The sequence below is a fragment of the Otolemur garnettii genome, unplaced genomic scaffold (genome assembly GCF_000181295.1).
Source record: "Otolemur garnettii isolate 467f Iridium unplaced genomic scaffold, OtoGar3 scaffold00023, whole genome shotgun sequence".
NCBI lineage: Eukaryota > Metazoa > Chordata > Mammalia > Primates > Galagidae > Otolemur > Otolemur garnettii.
The window spans coordinates 7,615,311-7,631,910 of NW_003852418.1; the positions used below are offsets into that span (position 1 = coordinate 7,615,311).

The window sequence follows — 16,600 nt, forward strand, 5'->3', positions numbered from 1 at the left end:
TGATTGGGAAGCAGGTGGTCATTGTAACAAGTGTTCTTTCCATTTTAATGTATGTTTGACAATTTCAATAATGAGCCAGTTATTTGGGAGCGGGTGTTGCAGGAAAGCTCTCCTATTCAGAGGAACTGGGTAGGCTTAGGACCAAGCAAATGGAGACACGAGAAGCTGGGGGGCTGGGGGGAACAAGCCCAGCTGTGTGACTTAGCAAAAGTAACACCTTTTTCAGTCTCTTGTTTCCTCAATGGGCCAAACGGTAGTGGCAGCGCTCCTTATTACTGAGCACTTTCTGGTGGGTGAATCACCTTGAACTGGGTGAGCCTTCAACGCAGCCCCTCGACCTGCCAGACGCCCACTCCTCTTAGTGTCCTCTCAGTGTCCACCTAGACCCCCCAGCCCTGCGGAACATCAGCGGCCAGGGTAAGCAGTCGCATTGGTACCAGCACCCAAGTTTCCGGGGCGGCATCGGAAGTCACTTCTCATACGCCCTTCCTATTGGATGGCGGCCTCTCCTGTGGGCGTGCGCAAGCGGAGGGTGCGGAAGCAGCCGCAGGCATGGCGGCGGCCATGCCGCTCGCTCTGGTAGTGCTGCTGTTCCTGGGGCCTGGGGGCCCGGCTCTTGCAGAACCCCCACGCGACAGCCTGCGGGAGGAGCTTGTCATCACCCCGCTGCCTTCAGGGGACGTAGCCGCTACATTCCAGTTCCGCACAAGATGGGATTCGGAGCTGCAGCGAGAAGGAGGTGAGAGGGCGAGATGTGAAGGGAGAGCACCTGCTGGGGGTAGGGTGGAGGCAAGCCTTGGGGGCGGGGCCTGATCTCTGGGTGGAGTTCTGGACCTTGGGTGTGGGTCTCCATGAGGTGGGGATTATCATTCACCTATGCCCTCTTCTCCAGTGTCTCATTACAGGCTCTTCCCCAAAGCCCTGGGACAGTTGATCTCCAAGTACTCTTTACGGGAGCTGCACCTGTCATTCACGCAAGGATTTTGGAGGACTCGATACTGGGGGCCACCCTTCCTGCAGGCCCCATCAGGTGCAGAGCTCTGGGTCTGGTTCCAAGACACTGTCACTGAGTGAGTGTCCGCCTTGGGTCCTGTTCCAGACTATGGAGGGAGTATGGCAGGGGAAGGTGTAGTCATCCTGCCACTGACCTGGGCACAACAGTTTCCATGGGGGTAGAGCATTGTAAGTAAGAAAGGATGTTACCACTGAGTGGCATTCTTTTATTACCTAATAAACTACCTGCCCCCTAATCCTTTCAATCTTGAGGCAGCATATCTATAGAGGTGGATAACAGACAATAGACGCTTATTTATTTATTTATTTTTTTGAGACAGAGCCTCAAGCTATCCCCCTGGGTAGAGTGCTGTGGCATCACAGCTCACAGCAACCTCCAACTCCTGCCTCAGCCTCCCAAGTAGCTGGGACCACAGGCTCCCGCCACAATGCCTGGCTATTTTTTGGTTGCAGCCATCATTGTTGTTTGGCGGGCCCGGACTGGATTCGAACCCGCCAGCTCAGGTGTATGTGGCTGGTACCTTAGCCACTTGAGCTAAGGCACCGAACCAGTAGACGCTCATTTGGATGTAAAGCAGTAGACAACTGGCAAACTGGATAACTTTTTGAAAACATTCATTTGAACGGGGCGTGGTGGCTGACGCCTGTAATCCTAGCTCTGGGAGCGGAGGTGGGTGGATTGCCTAAGCTCACAAAATCGAGACCAGCTGGAGCCAAAGCCAGACCTCATCTTGCTGTGAGCTATGACACCACAGCATTCTACAGAGGGTGACAAAATGAGGCTCTGTCCCAAGGGAAAAAAAAATAAAGACATTCATTTGTATTTTTAATAAATAATAATAAATACCACAAAGGTCAACCAAAATAGATCTGTGGGCTACAATTGGCCTACAAAATACTAGATCTCTATATTAAAGGAATTGCTTTTGTTTGGGAGCAGAGCAAGTCCAAGTACTGTGCTTATACTACAAAAACCTGTTTCCCGTATTGTCCTCAAGGTATAGGGCATGGAAAGAAAAAACTCATTTCCCAGTAGGTGCTGTGAAAGAAAAGAACCTTTCTATGCAGACTATGTAGAGGTTGCAGACTTATGTCTCCATGGTCCATATGGGTGACATCAATGAGGAAAGGAGGAAAAACACCAGTAGAGGCACAGGAACAAGAAACACCAGCTCTGTCAAGAAAGTATCCAGCCATGTAATATGAAAAATAGAGACATACGTGGCTGGTTATTTTCCAGACAGCCCTCGTATATCTTATTTTCCACTTAAGTCCCCTATAGGAAATCAGTAGTGCAAACTGACAACAAATTTTAGAGCAATAATAGGGGGGTGGTAGGAACTGTGTCAGGCCAGAGAGCATGTGTGACAATATAAAGAGGACAGCTGCCACGCAGCTCCAGTAGATTGCTGCCATCTGAGAATAGACTTAAAGTGTGGTCACACTCTCCATTTTCCAGAGATACCAGAAATCTGGAATTTAATGTGAATATTGGCAAATGTAAATGTCAGCAAGTAATTTTAAAGATTTTTTTTTTTTTTTGAGACAGAGCCTCAAGCTGTCCCCCTGGGTAGAGTGCTGTTGCATCGTAGCTCACAGCAACCTCCAACTCCTGGGCTCAAGTGAGTCTCCTGCCTCCGCCTCCCAAGTAGCTGGGACTATAGGCGCCCGCCACAACGCCCGGCCATTTTTGGGTTGCAGCCATCATTGTTGTTTGGCGGGCCCAGGCTGGATTCGAACCCACCACCTTAGGTATATGTGGCTGGCACCTTAGCCACTTGAGCCACAGATGCTGAGCCAATTTTAAAGATTTTTAAATGTGATGGGTTGGGTAGAGTTTTCAGGTTTCATGGTTGCAATCTTTTTTTTGAGGCTGAAGCATTAGAGCAACTGAAAAGCTCTGAACAGAGAATTATTAAAAACCCCAGGACAACTCTAAGGTGATATCAAATGAGGAGCAATCAGTGACTCTCCAACTTTTTAGGACTTTTTTTCTTGTGTGAACTCTAGCTCTCTTGCCTTTCTATCTGCTCTGCTTAGCCTGTAATTGCCTGTAGTGTACAACTAAGTGCTTATTAAGTTTTATGCTTTCCATTATTAATATAGATAGCAAATCTCCATTGATCTTTTTTTTTTTTTTTTGAGACAGAGTTTCACTATGTCACTGTTGGTAGAGTACCATGGCATCACAGCTCACATCAACCTCAGACTCTTGGGCTCAAGCGATTCTCTTGCCTCAGCCTCCTGAGTAGCTGGGACTACAGCTGCCTACCACAACACTTGGCTATTTTTAGAGACGAGGTCTCGCTCTAGCTCAGGCCAATCTCAAAATCGGGAGCTCAAGCAATCTGCCTGCCTTGGCCTCCCAGAGTGCTGGAATTATAGGCGTGAGCCATCGCACTTGGCCTTACTTTTTTTTTTAAAGACAGGCTTGCTGTCACCCAAGATAGAATGCCATGGTGTCAGCCTAGCTCACAGGAACCTCAAATTCCTGGGTTTAAGAGATCCTCCTGCCTCAGCCTCCTGAGTAGCTGGGACTACATGCACCTGCCACAGTGCCTGGCTAATTTTTCCATTTTTAGTAGAGATGGGGCCTCACTCTTGCTCAGGGTTCAGGATGGTCTCAAACTACTGAGCCCAAGAGATCCTCCTGCCTCGCCTACGAGGTGCTAGGATTGCAGGTATGAGCCACTGTGCCCAGCTTTTTTGATATTTCTCTGAGAAAAATGAGGACCTGTTTAATTTGATATTTTTAGTAAAGTCCTAAAATCCTAGAATGGTTGTTTTTTTCTTTTTCAGTGAACTTTCTTCATTGTAAGACTTCCCACCTTGAGGGTAGAATTAGGACTTAACCTTCATCCTAGGTATTAATGAGGCAGTGTGTATTGCTTTGCCCAGCTCAGCAACTCAGGGAAGATTAGTGAGCTCATCCCAGGTCCAAGGTTTGGAACACTTGGACCAAAGTGTGTTGTGGGAAATACATAAATGACCAAGATTAGTCCTTGTCCTCATAGACTATTTAGGGGGAAAACATACTGAGGATGAGATGCTCCCACCACATAGTAATGTCCCAGAATAGACCCAATGAGTGACTTGGATGGTCAGAACTGCCATGGCACAGAGGAGGCTGTGCTTAGGAGGGCAGGAAAGGCTTCCTGTAAGACAAGGACTGAAGATGGAAAGAGGAGGGAGCAGAGCTTTCCCTGGCAGGAAGAACCACTTGAGCCAAGAAGACCCATGGGGATGAGGGATGTCCAGAAGACAGTGAGGAAGAAGGGGCTGAGTGGGGTGAGACCCATGAAGTGGGCTGAGTGAGGGCAGTGATGTTCCAGCCATCGGCTGACAGCCAGCTGGGGGCTTTGAGGGAGGAAAGAGAGACAGCCTCGGGACAGTAAGTGGGTTTGTGTCTCCATCCAGTGTGGATAAATCTTGGAGGGAGCTCAGTAACGTCCTCTCAGGCATCTTCTGCGCCTCTCTCAACTTCATCGACTCCACCAACACGGTCACTCCTACTGCCTCCTTCAAACCCCTGGGGCTGGCCAATGGTGAGATCCCCCTTGTCTCCTTTTCCCTCAGTGTTTTTCCTCCTCAGCCTGGGCTAGATCCTAAGTCCCCTGGGTGTGCAGATCCCAAAAGGCTTCCCAAGACTGTGCTGTCTCTACACTGCCTTCTCCCACGGGCAGGAGGAGCCCAGCCCCACAGGACTGTCTGGGCGGTGCTGCTGGGGAGTGGTGTGGGTCATCCCTGTCTCTGGAGTATGGTTTCTGAAGGGTGGGGCCCTCAGGCCCACCCTACACAGACTTATGTCTCTCTCATAGACACTGATCACTACTTTCTGCGCTATGCTGTGCTGCCGAGGGAGGTTGTATGCACCGAGAACCTCACTCCCTGGAAGAAGCTCTTGCCCTGTAGTTCCAAGGTGAGGCCATGTAGCCTGGCAGCCAGGGTGCATTTACAGAGACCCTGTGCCCTACGCTATATGTTCAGTGTAGGGCACTGACCTTTCATCTCCCCCCACCTCCTCCAGGCAGGCCTCTCGGTGCTGCTGAAGGCGGATCGCTTGTTTCACACCAGCTACCATTCTCAGGCAGTGCACATCCGCCCTGTTTGCAGAGTAAGTCATGGAGAGTAGGGCAGCTGCAAACTGGGGGCTCAGAGTGAAGGTGTAGGCAGGTAGCCCAGCGTCTGGCTCGGCTGTGGGAATAGTAGGTGGTAGATGTGATGATGATTATTCAGGGCATTGGCCAAGCACCAAAGGAGACTGAGTGGCTGCCTGGCAAGGACTCAATGAATGTTTCTCCTGAAGCCGAGTGGTTAAGAACAATAGCTGTGTGGGTGCAACTGCTGGCTCCATCACTTGCCAGCTGGCATGCCCTTGAGTGAATCATTTTTTCTCCCTGAGCCTGGTTTCCTCATCTGTCACATGAGAATAATAGTAGAGACAGCGCCTCAGGTTGTTGTGATGATTTATGAAGCTGATGTACTTAAAGCTGTTGGCACAGAGCATGGCGCAGGCTCAAGTGCTCGGTAGTAATTGGTAGGAAGTCATTGGGAGTGGAAATTCATAGGTGAGGGATTGCATCCAGGTAGGAGTCCTTTAGGCTATGTGGTTGGGTGAGAGTGATGCTCCTCACACTGCCGTCTGGTCTTGTGACAGAATGCACGCTGTACCAGCATCTCCTGGGAGCTGAGGCAGACCCTTTCAGTTGTATTTGATGCCTTCATCACGGGGCAGGGGAAGAAAGGTGAGCTGCCTTGGCAACCCATCTCTATCCACCTACCCCACCCTGTCCCTGTCCATGCAAACCAGACCTAGTCCCAGCCCCTGCTCTCTCCTCTTCAGACTGGTCCCTCTTCCGGATGTTTTCCCGAACCCTCACAGAGCCCTGTCCACTGGCGTCAGAGAGCCGAGTCTATGTGGACATCACCAGCTATAGCCAGGTACCAAAGTGTCCAGCCACACCACTACCCCTGTTGTTCCCAAGGCCAGCCTGTTTCTCTGCTTGCTTCTCAGCCTTGGCCTGTGTCCCCAGGACAATGAGACACTGGAGGTGAACCCACCCCCCACTGCTACATACCAGGATGTCATCCTGGGTACTCGGAGGACTTACGCTGTCTATGACTTGCTTGACACAGCCATGCTTAACAATTCCCGCAACCTCAACCTCCAGCTCAAGTGGAAGAAACCTCCAGAGAATGGTGAGTGGGTGGGAGCATGGGCTGCCAGGGTCACCACAGGCTGCTGAGATTTCCACCCTTGGGAGAAGACTCATAATCCTATGTCTTTGCTATATGATCATAGGGTTATGTTCAGAACCAGCTCTCTGGAGTCATGTGCTCCTTGTTTTGACCCTACCTCCCAAGCTCTATGACTTCAAGTAGATTCCTAACCCCTCTGAGCCTAGTATCCACATCTGAAAAACTAGGACAGTGATATCTCTGGATGAGATAATTAATGTAAGAAATGAAATTTGTTCATGCGTTCACTTTATCAGTCAAATATTTTTGAATTGGTATAAAATCATGTGCCAGGCATAGAGTGGTGAATGAGACAGAGGACCCTGCATTCAAGAAATGTCATGTCTACTAGTTGAGGCAGGTGTCAGTTAATTAATTCCAAGTGTGTTCAGTGTTAACAAGGGGAAAGGCAGACTGTTCTGAGAGCACCCAGTTTGAATTGGGAGAGGGCATGGTAAACAACAATAATCCTATTGTCATTCTTGGGCTGGAAAGATGGATGATTCCAGAGCAGTTGCCCTGCTCTAAAAAATGGCAGGACTTTTCCCCATCTGCTCACTGGCTTGGAACTCTGAAGATAGCCCTGTGAAGTTGGCTTTTAAATCCTTTCCTTTTGTAGCAGTTAACAGATGAGTTTTCTCTACACAGAGGCCCCTCCAGTGCCCTTCTTGCATGCCCAGCGCTACGTGAGCGGCTACGGCCTGCAGAAGGGGGAGCTGAGCACGCTGCTGTACAACACCCACCCTTACCGGGCCTTCCCTGTGCTGCTGCTGGACACTGTGCCCTGGTACCTGCGGCTGTACGTGCACACCCTCACCATCACCTCCAAGGGCAAGGAGAACAAACCAAGTGAGGAGCCGAGTCCCAAACCAGGCCCCCCAGCCCACCCAGCTCATTCTCTCCCTAGGTCCTTCAGACTCTTCACTTTTCAGGATAATTCCTGAGTACCTCTGAAAAACGATGCAGGCATAAAGATGAATGGTTAGAAAAATGGGATGAGAAGCCTCACTATGCTAGATTGAGAAGTTATAAAGCAAAGCAAAAAAGCACTAACAGACATGATGGCAGTGATTCTTTTTTTTTTTTTGGTTTTTGGCCAGGGCTGGGTTGAACCCACCACCTCCAGCATATGGCTCTAGTGCCCTACTCCTTTGAGCCACAGGCACCGGTGATTCTTAATCGTACTGTACAGGCAGTAGCTTTCTGATCTTTTCATTTACTTTTTCTTCCTTTCCGGAGCTTGGGCACTTCCTTGGGTTTTGTGAAGACTCACAGAGCTTTAAGGTAGAGAAAAGGTTCTGATCTTTTCATTTACTTTTTCTTCCTTTCCGGAGCTTGGGCACTTCCTTGGGTTTTGTGAAGACTCACAGAGCTTTAAGGTAGAGAAAAGGTTGGTGATTTGGGGTTTTGGAAGCTGATAAGATAGCAGAGCTGGGATAGATGGATTTTTTTGCTTCCTTGGAAAAGGTCAAGACATGCAGTTTCTAAATTTTGTTTTTATTTTTCTACAGGAAATTAATATTTACCAAGTACTTTCTACTAGCATAACACTAAAACACTTGTTTTTCTTTGGTGTAGACTTAAAGAAAAAGACTTCTTAGGAAGTTATTATATAACATTTCAAAAAACCAAACTTCAAATTCTTCTTTAAATAGCTCTATTGTTTCCCATTTTTCAAGCCCATGGTTAATAGTTTTACTTCAGCCCCGTTATTTGTACCACCTTCAACATCGCTATTTCAGACCATCTTACCTATGTATTCTGTAGGCTTTTCTGCTTAATTTTGTTTTTTACCTTTTACTTTCGAAAATTCAGACGTAACCCCAAATAGAATATAGTATAATCTACTCCATTCTGCAGCTTCAGGTCTCTACCTCTGGTCATTTTTGCCCATGTCTCCCTTCCTTTTTTTTTTTTTTTTCTTTTTTTCTTTATTGGCTTATTTCTCTGCTGGAGTTTCTTAAAGAAAATCTTAGCTAGTATATCAATTTACCTTTAAATATAGTATATATGTCTAATAGAAAAAGAACTTAAAAAAATATTAATGGGCTGGGAATGTTGGCTCACGCCTGTAATCCTAGCACTCTGGGAGGCTGAAGCGGGTGGATTGCTTGAGCTCAGGAGTTCAAGACCAGCCTAAGAAAGAGCAAGACCCCATCTCTACTAGAAATGAAAAACTGAGGCAAGAGAATTGCTTGAGCCCAAGAGTTTGAGGTTGCTGTAAACTGTGATGTCATAGCACTCTACCAAGGGTGACAAAGGGAGACTCTGTCTCAAAAAAAAAGAAAAAAATATTAACCATATCATTATCTGAGCATGGTCCTAAAAATGACTTTTTATAGGGTGGCATCTGTGGCTTAGTGAGTAGGGCGCCTGTCCCATATACCGCGAGTGGCAGGTTCGAACCTGGCCCGGGCCGAACTGCAACCAAAAAATAGCCGGGCATTGTGGTGGGCGCCTGTGGTCCCAGCTACTTGGGAGGCTGAGGCAGGAGAATCACCTAAGCCCAGGAGCTGGAGGTTGCTGTGAGCTGTGTGATGCCATGGCACTCTACCGAGGACGATAAAGTGAGACTCTGTCTCTACAAAAAAATAAAAATACTTTTTACAGTTGGTTTATTCGAACTGAGATCTAAACAAGGTCTTCACATAGCATTTGCTTGATATGTATTTAAGTTGCTTTTAAAGCAACTTAATGAATAGATTTGTTTTTTAGAGCAGTTTTAGGTTGACAGGAATATTGAGCAAAAAACTACAGAGTCCCTGTAGTCTCGTATTCTCCCTCTCCCCTATCCACAGCTTCCCTTAGGATTAACTTCTTACATTTGGTGTAGTGCTCATTTTAACTCTTTTTATCTATTATAATAGTTACCGTTTTTTAAAAGCTATTTATTGGAAAAACTGTGTCATTTGTTGTATAGAATGTTCTACATTCTGTATTTGTCCTTGTGCTGGTTTTTAACATGTTCCTTTGTCTCTTATATTTCTTGTGAATTGGTGGTTAGATTTAGAAACTTGATTAGATTCATGCCCCATATTTTCGGCAAGAAAAATTCCCAGGTGGCTCTATGAACCTCCTCTGGCATCACATCAGGCACTTGGTGTCTGGTGCCCCAGTTTTAGTGAAGATTGATCAGTGGTCTGTAGCACTCTTGCCAGCCTCTCTAGACAATGTCCTGGGTTCATTGCCCTGGCAACTGGGTCCCTTCCTGAGACCCTATTTCCTTCGTTAGCCTACCTGGCTTCCATGATTCGGAGCCCACTACCTAGGCACCCAGATTGAGATCCCAAGGTAAGTGGTGGGAATAGGAGAAGTAGGTTATCTGACCTAGGAAAGAGGTATGAGTTGCCCTTGCCTGTCTCCAGGTTACATCCACTACCAGCCTGCCCAGGACCGGCTCCAGCCCCACCTTCTGGAGATGCTGATTCAGCTGCCGGCCAACTCAGTCACCAAGGTCTCCATCCAATTTGAGCGGGCACTGCTCAAGTGGACCGAGTACACCCCAGACCCCAACCACGGCTTCTATGTCAGGTGGGCTCCACTCCCACAGGCTTCCCCCACCCTCCTGACCCACCCTTGCTGCCACTTACCCCTTGGTGGAGGAGGCATTTAAGAACATGGGCCATCTGTCTGCTTCTCTGCAGCCCATCTGTCCTCAGTGCCCTTGTGCCCAGCGTGGTAGCAGCCAAACCAGTCAACTGGGAAGAGAGTCCCCTCTTCAACACCCTGTGAGTGTAACCACACCCTCCTGAGAGTTTGTCCTCAGTGGCCTTAACACAGATGATCCGGCTCCTGTAGGGTGGGCTGGGGTAGCTGTTACCTCTTCCAAAGCCATGTGTAGATTTCACTCATTCTTGTTGAAAATCTTAGTGATCTATGATATTTATAAAGATTTTATAAAATGACTTTAAAGTGTTTCTAGAAAAATAAATAGGTGAGAATAGCAGTAGTTACAGCCTACATTTAGTTAGTGATACTCTTATTTATTTATTTATGACAGAGTCTTATATTGTCACCCTCGGTAGAGTGCTGTGGCATTACAGCTCACAGCAACCTCAAACTCTTGAGCTTAAGCAATTCTCTTGCCTCAGCCTCCCAAGTAGCTGGGACTACAGGTCTCACACTGGCGCTCAGACTGGCCTTGAACTGGTGAGCTCAGGCAATCCACCCACCTCAGCTTCCCAAGTGTTGGGATACAGGCATGAGCCACTGCGCCGGGCACTCCTAAATATTTAATTGAGCACTTAGCAATGCCAGGTATTTCAGAGAGCACCAAGAAAATGAGAGTAAACACAACAGACTCACCCTGTCCTCCCTGTATTTACAGCTACAGGAGAAATATCTGTTCTAGAGAGGAACAGGGTGATGGTCAGAGTGGGGTAGGGAGTAATATAGTGAGTTATCTAGGAAAGCTTCTTGGAGGAGGTGACATTGAGGTTGAGACTGGGCTAAGAAGGGGCAGCCAAGCAAAGACCAGGCCCCTTTCCTCCACTTCTACCCACTCGTCGGGCCTATGCATTGAGCTTTCTCATGGAAGAGGCCTTCTGTTGAAAGGTTCTGAAACTAAGAGAACATTGGACACCCTTACTGTGTAACAGTGGCCTGGTGCAGCCCAGGAGTGGGGACAGGGTGAGATGGGGAGGAGCACTGTGTCACCACTCCTTCCCTGATCTCAGGTTCCCAGTCTCTGATGGCTCTAGCTACTTTGTGCGACTCTACACAGAGCCACTGCTGGTGAACCTGCCGACACCGGACTTCAGCATGCCCTACAACGTGATCTGCCTCACGTGCACCGTGGTGGCCGTGTGCTACGGCTCCTTCTACAATCTCCTCACCCGGACCTTCCACATCGAGGAGCCCAGCACGGGTGGCCTGGCCAAGCGGCTGGCCAACCTCATCCGGCGTGTCCGAGGTGTCCCCCCACTCTGAGGCTCGTCCTCCTCAGCAGCTGCTGTTTCCCTCTGGGAGGCATGGAGGTGACCCCAAGGGCTCTTTCTGCCACTCACTGTCCCCAGAGTCGGCTTTTGAACCAGACTGCCTCTGGACTACTACAGGACCTAGAGCCACGCTGTCCAGTACAGTAGCCACAAGCTTAATGTGGCATTCGAATTTAAATTAATTTGAACTAGAAATTCATTTCTTTGGGCATAGTGGCCACAGTTCAAGTGTTTAATAACCAAGAGTCAGTGGCTGCTGTATAGGACAGTGCATAAAAGCATGTCCATCACTGCAGGAAGTGTTACTGCACTGCCCTGGCCTAGGTAACAGGGTGTGATGAAGCGTCGGTGTCACTGTGTGGCCGGTGGAATTTACTTGTGGAATAAAAACCAGCTGCTTCCTTAGTTCTTTGTCCCCTGTCCTTGAGGCCTGGGAAGAGTGGAGGACTAGGGCCTATTTGCTGGGTGCCTGAATGGGACCTCCTAGCCTACCTCCCCACCTAAAATGATACCCCTAACTCCCCTTCTCTCTCCCCACTGCCAGAAATTCTTTCTTCTCTGCTCCACCCTCCTCCTCCTCATCTGACTGTAATTCCCAGAACTCCCTTGGTTTGGCAGGGAGTGTTTTCTGCAAGCAAAATCCATAACTGTGAAAATGAATCATCCTGCCTTTCGGGGTCTCTTCACATCACTAAGAGTAGAGAGGAAGGTCAGGAGAGCTTTGGCTAGTGGTGGTTTAATGTAGTGTTTATCAGAAGGGGGGTGGCGGCGCTTATGAAAATGACACAGATTCTTGGGGTCTAGATCCTAATTCTGCTGGTCTGGGTGTGGCCCAGCTTTCCGGTGTTAGGCAGGCTCTTCAGGTTTGGGGTGCTGTGTTGCGGGTGGTCCTTAGACCACCCACAGGCTTTAAAGCCTGCCCCTGGCTATCCCCCTTGCTTGTTATGTAACCCTGCATTCCTGAGGCCAGTGTCTCCTGCTGCCCTCATTTTCTGTCTTTTCCTCTAGCAACTTGGCATCAACTGTGTACATTATTTGCATTGCCCCCCTGCCCCACCCCACTCAGTTCTTCTGCTCTAGCAGTTTAGTGTAAAATGCCCTGTTCCACTAACTACGCACACCCTTCGACTGCCTGGTTTGCTCTTACTTACAAAACCCGATAAGAAGTTGCTTCCTCCAGGAAGTGTCCCCTGGCATGCCAGGCTGCTGCAGGTGCCCCTTCTCCGCTCCCTGGACTTCCCTCTGTGTGCTTTCCCTTCCGCTGGGCTGTGCTTCCTGCAGGCACTGGGGTTCATTTTCTAGACCAGACCTCAGGACAGGTTGTGAGTTTAGTCAGCAAAGGGTACTGTGTGAATGGGTGTGGGCTATTCTGGCTTGGGATCTGGGCTTCAGGGCAGGCCTGGGGGCAAGGGGCACCCCAGAAGTGCCACATGTGGGAGCACAGCAGACAGTAGTAGTAGTACAGGTGGTGTCTGGCCACCCAGTGCAGGTGGGTGGTTTAGGTCGCCTCTGAGGGTTTCCCGAGAGCTCCCAGAATACACAGGTCACATGTATGTGTGGGTAGGAGGGAACGGTGGTGGGCTAGTCTAGACCACGGACAAAAGCAGCTTGTCAAGGTGCTTTACTTGAGTTTGTTTCCAAAGCAGTAAATAAGCAGCTGAAAATGAGACGAGGAAGCTGGTGGGTGGATATCCAAAGCTAAGTGGTCTGCGTAGCGTGTAATAGCATGAGGTGAGTCTGCACAGTGTGGCGTGTCCACCATGTCAGAAGAGCGTGGAGTTACGCCCTGGCTGTCTTATATGCCCAGCCATGTCAGTACCTAGAAATGCCATGTCATCCACCCACTGACAACACCCGCTTAGCTCTAGTCCAGACCTTTCCCCTGAGTTCTGGATTCATTCACCCAGCTGCCTTCCTGCCATCCCTGTTGGATGTCTAAAGTCATCCCAAATTTAACATCTCAAAAACTGAGCTTCTGATGTTCTCCACCCCTACTCCAAACATCCTCGCCCATATCACCTCATCTCTGTTAATGCCAACGCACGTCTTTCCAGGAGCCCAGGCCCCAAACCTTTGAGTCAGACTTGATTCTCCCACGCCATCAACGTGTCCCACACCCTGTGCACACCCTACCTTCAGAATAAATGCAGAGATGCACCCCCTTTCACCCCCTTACTATCAAGTTATTAATGAGGGCTTCCCTGGCCACACCCTATGTCCAATGTTAGCCTGACCATGAGCTCACGTCTTCTCTGTTCTGTTTATCTCTGCAGCTCTTGCCACCATCTGATGTACTGCACGCCTTACTTGCCTCTTTATTAATTATTCTCCCTCACTAAAACACGCTCCATAAGGGACCTTGTCTTTTGTAGCTGCAGTGTCTAAAACAGTGCCTGGCATGTAGTTTGTGTTCACTAGCTGATGAATGAGTGAATGGAGGAATGTATGAATATCACACAGTAATTTTGCTGCTAAGCAAGACCTGCCACCAAATGTCTATTAAGTTCTGAGCCTTGAAATTCTGTGCCAGCACTGGGACGGTCTTGCCTTTTCTCTGCACTCAGGGCTAGGGCGATTCCTTTATGCTTATTGAGGGCTTCCCTGGCCAAGGCCACTTCCAAGAGCAGTGGCACCTACGGAAGGGTCAGAGGCACCAAAGACCCAGCGAGTCAGCCTCCCAGGGCACCTTGAGGTGGGCTTGCTGTTCACACACAAGCCTGTCCCAGCTCCTGATGGGAGTATGGGGGAGGGGAACTTCTATCCCAGGAGGGCTGCCAGAAAAAGGAACAGCAGGTGGGTAGATGAGGGGCTTGGAGCCGACAGAAGAACTAGGGTCTCCTTTGGAGTCTTCCCTCAACACCTGGGACAGTTGCTTGTGACTATTTGCTGGGCAGAACCCATTATCACTCACTGGATGGCTGGCAGGAGACCACGGAGGGTGCCCTGTGGATTATAGGAACAAAGGGAAGCCTCCCCCTCTGGAGCCCCTGCAGATTAGAGAACCTGAGGCACGTTTGTTGGTAACAAACCTGGGGAGTGGGTTACACCCCTCCCTGTGTGTGCCTAGCAGCGTGAGAGAGCTGGCAGGCCGGGGCAGTCGGGAGTGGTGAGGCCTGCTACTCGCTGAGTACTTACCGTGTTCGGGTGCTGTGCTAAGCCCCTTGCTGTGTGTGCAGCCTCTGTCCTCACAGCAGCCCCATGATGTAGCTGCCATTCTGACGTCCATTTTACAGATGAGGAGCCTGAGAGTTTAGGATGCATAAACTAAGGGATGAAGAAAGTGAGGATGCATAAACTAAGAAAGGGATGAAGAAAGCGAGGCTCAGAGAGCTTTGGTAATTTTCCAAAAATTATAAAACCTGTAAGTTGGGACCTGGGGTTTAAATCCCGATCTATTTCCCATCCCATGCCCTATAGCTTGGTGCTCTCACAACTTAGTATCAGGATGTTTGTTGTGGCCTTTTATATCAAAAGTGGAAAAAATATAAGTGCTCAACGGCAGGAGATTGATGGGCTGCTGTGCAGTTGTTACAAAGCAAAGCGCTGATCTGTGCACATCAGTACAGTTCACAGACTTGTTGAATAAAAAATTACAAAAAAGGGAGATACGGTGTGGTCCTATTGATTTAAATATAGGTATGAACCTGTAGAATAATGATGTGAAAGTTGTTCCCCAGTATCTTTAGTTATTGCTGAAGTGATAGAATTTCAGGTGACTTTTATTTTCTAAAAATCATTTTTAGTATTGTTTGAATGACAATGAGCAAGTATCACCTTCATAAATAGGAAAAAGATAATTTGCATTTTGGAAATCTTTAAGACCCGTGGGTAATGGGTCTTAAACTTGATACCTTTTACTGAATCGCTTGTTTTTAACCCCTGGATCTGGTTATCACACAAAGTGATTTATGAAAATCATACACGACCATACACCTCTCAGCTGTTGTTAGTCTTGGACACTCGGGAGCCCAGTGTGTCCCTTCGTGGGTGTAACACACACCTTGTTGATGCGTGCATCTTTCCTGATAAGCACAGCTTCCCTCACTGCTCTGAATCCTCAGTGGATCTGAGCCTGGTCTTGCTGGCAGAACCCTAAGCCTAGAAGAAGGAAGGGGCCCCTGTAGGAAGGGAATTGGAAGCCTTCCCTCAGCACCCGGATTGCTTTCTGAGAGCAATCCTCAACCTTTGGGGCACCTTAGACTCACCTGGGAACCTTGAAAAGTCCTAATGCTCAGGCTTCACCCCAGACCTACTAAATCCGAATCATGGAGGATGGGACCCACAGACTCCCCAGGCAGCACCTGGTGGTGTAGCCAAGTTTGGGAACTTGGTTTCATTATTAAAGTAGTGTGAAAATTTGTTTTCTCTCATAAGCATTCTAACAATGGAGGCCTCTCGGGAGTAGGACTGTAGGGACTGTTCAAAAGAGACGGACCCACCTTTTAACGTCACACATCTATGTATTGTTTGTCTTCTTAAAAATATGTATTGTGTTTATAGTTAAAAAGAATTAAAATTTGGTGAAGACTTAAGTCAAGTTGACATCTAGAAGGTCTGGCCCCAGATCTTCCTGTGACTGGATGGTGACCAAGGCAAGCCCTTTTCTGTGTCTGGGCTTTGGGCTCCTCCTGAGGTGGAAGTGACAAGGTGACCTGTCAGAGCTAGCCTCCCTCTATAGGCCGTGGGTCTCAGGGGTCCTTTTTCCCAACCCCTTGGGTCCCTTGAGGCTTTTCTGGGCTGCCCACCAGGCAGTAGGCAAGGGAGCTGCTGGGCTCCACGGTGACAGTGGCTGAGAGTTCTGGGCCAGGGCTGGGAGGCTGGAACTTAAACCTGCAGCCGAAGGCAAGGGGGCTCTCTTCCTCTGGGCAGCGGGAAGAGGAAGCACCCTGGGCAAGGAGTGTGATCCTACTTGACCTGGCTCCTTGTCTGGAGGTGGTACCACTCACCTTGGAGGGGCTCCGGGGAGCTACTGAGCAAGTCCTCTAGGTCAGTACTCCTGCCTTGTCTGGAATGCCAGTCTTCAGCCTCATCTGCTGCGGACTTGACTCATGACATCTTACACTGGTAAGCATCTCTCTGGGACAGTGATTTTCAACCAGTGTGCTGCAAAAAACTTTAAGGAGCATTAATCATTGGTTGTTTTTTTTTTTTTTTTTTTTGCAGTTTTTGGCCAGGGCTGGGTTTGAACCCACCACCTCTGGCATATGGGGCCAGCGCCCTACCCTTTGAGCTACAGGCACTGCCCCCTAATCATTGTTGAAAGAAGTTCAAAGCACAGAAAGTATATTCTTTTTTTTTTTTTTTTTTTGATCAACAGAATTTAAGTGTGCTATGGAAGTTGGACTATAGGTTCAAGTGTGCCACGAGGTAAAAAAAGGTTGAAAAACACTGCTCTGGGGCCTGAATTTCCC

General features: G+C 48.6%; 1 protein-coding gene across 1 annotated transcript; it reads left to right on the forward strand.

The window, feature by feature from the left end:
• Positions 1–454: 454 nt before the first annotated feature.
• Positions 455–11,594, forward strand: PIGT (phosphatidylinositol glycan anchor biosynthesis class T). The gene is made up of 12 exons (XM_003787639.3): positions 455–739; positions 893–1,070; positions 4,432–4,559; positions 4,833–4,933; positions 5,042–5,128; positions 5,672–5,759; positions 5,858–5,955; positions 6,048–6,213; positions 6,901–7,101; positions 9,618–9,783; positions 9,897–9,980; positions 10,929–11,594. Exons 1-12 carry the CDS (start codon positions 553–555, stop codon positions 11,179–11,181), a joined length of 1,737 nt encoding a protein of 578 aa, XP_003787687.1. The 5' UTR covers positions 455–552; the 3' UTR covers positions 11,182–11,594.
• The last annotated feature ends 5,006 nt before the right edge of the window (positions 11,595–16,600 follow it).

Excerpts from the sequence above, each read along its gene's own strand:
- PIGT (XM_003787639.3), top strand. The coding sequence starts at position 553 with ATGGCGGCGGCCATGCCGCTCGCTCTGGTAGTGCTGCTGTTCCTGGGG. Across the intron at positions 6,214-6,900 it reads GAAGAAACCTCCAGAGAATG|AGGCCCCTCCAGTGCCCTTC; the intron begins GTGAGTGGGTGG and ends TTCTCTACACAG. Across the intron at positions 9,784-9,896 it reads AACCACGGCTTCTATGTCAG|CCCATCTGTCCTCAGTGCCC; the intron begins GTGGGCTCCACT and ends GCTTCTCTGCAG.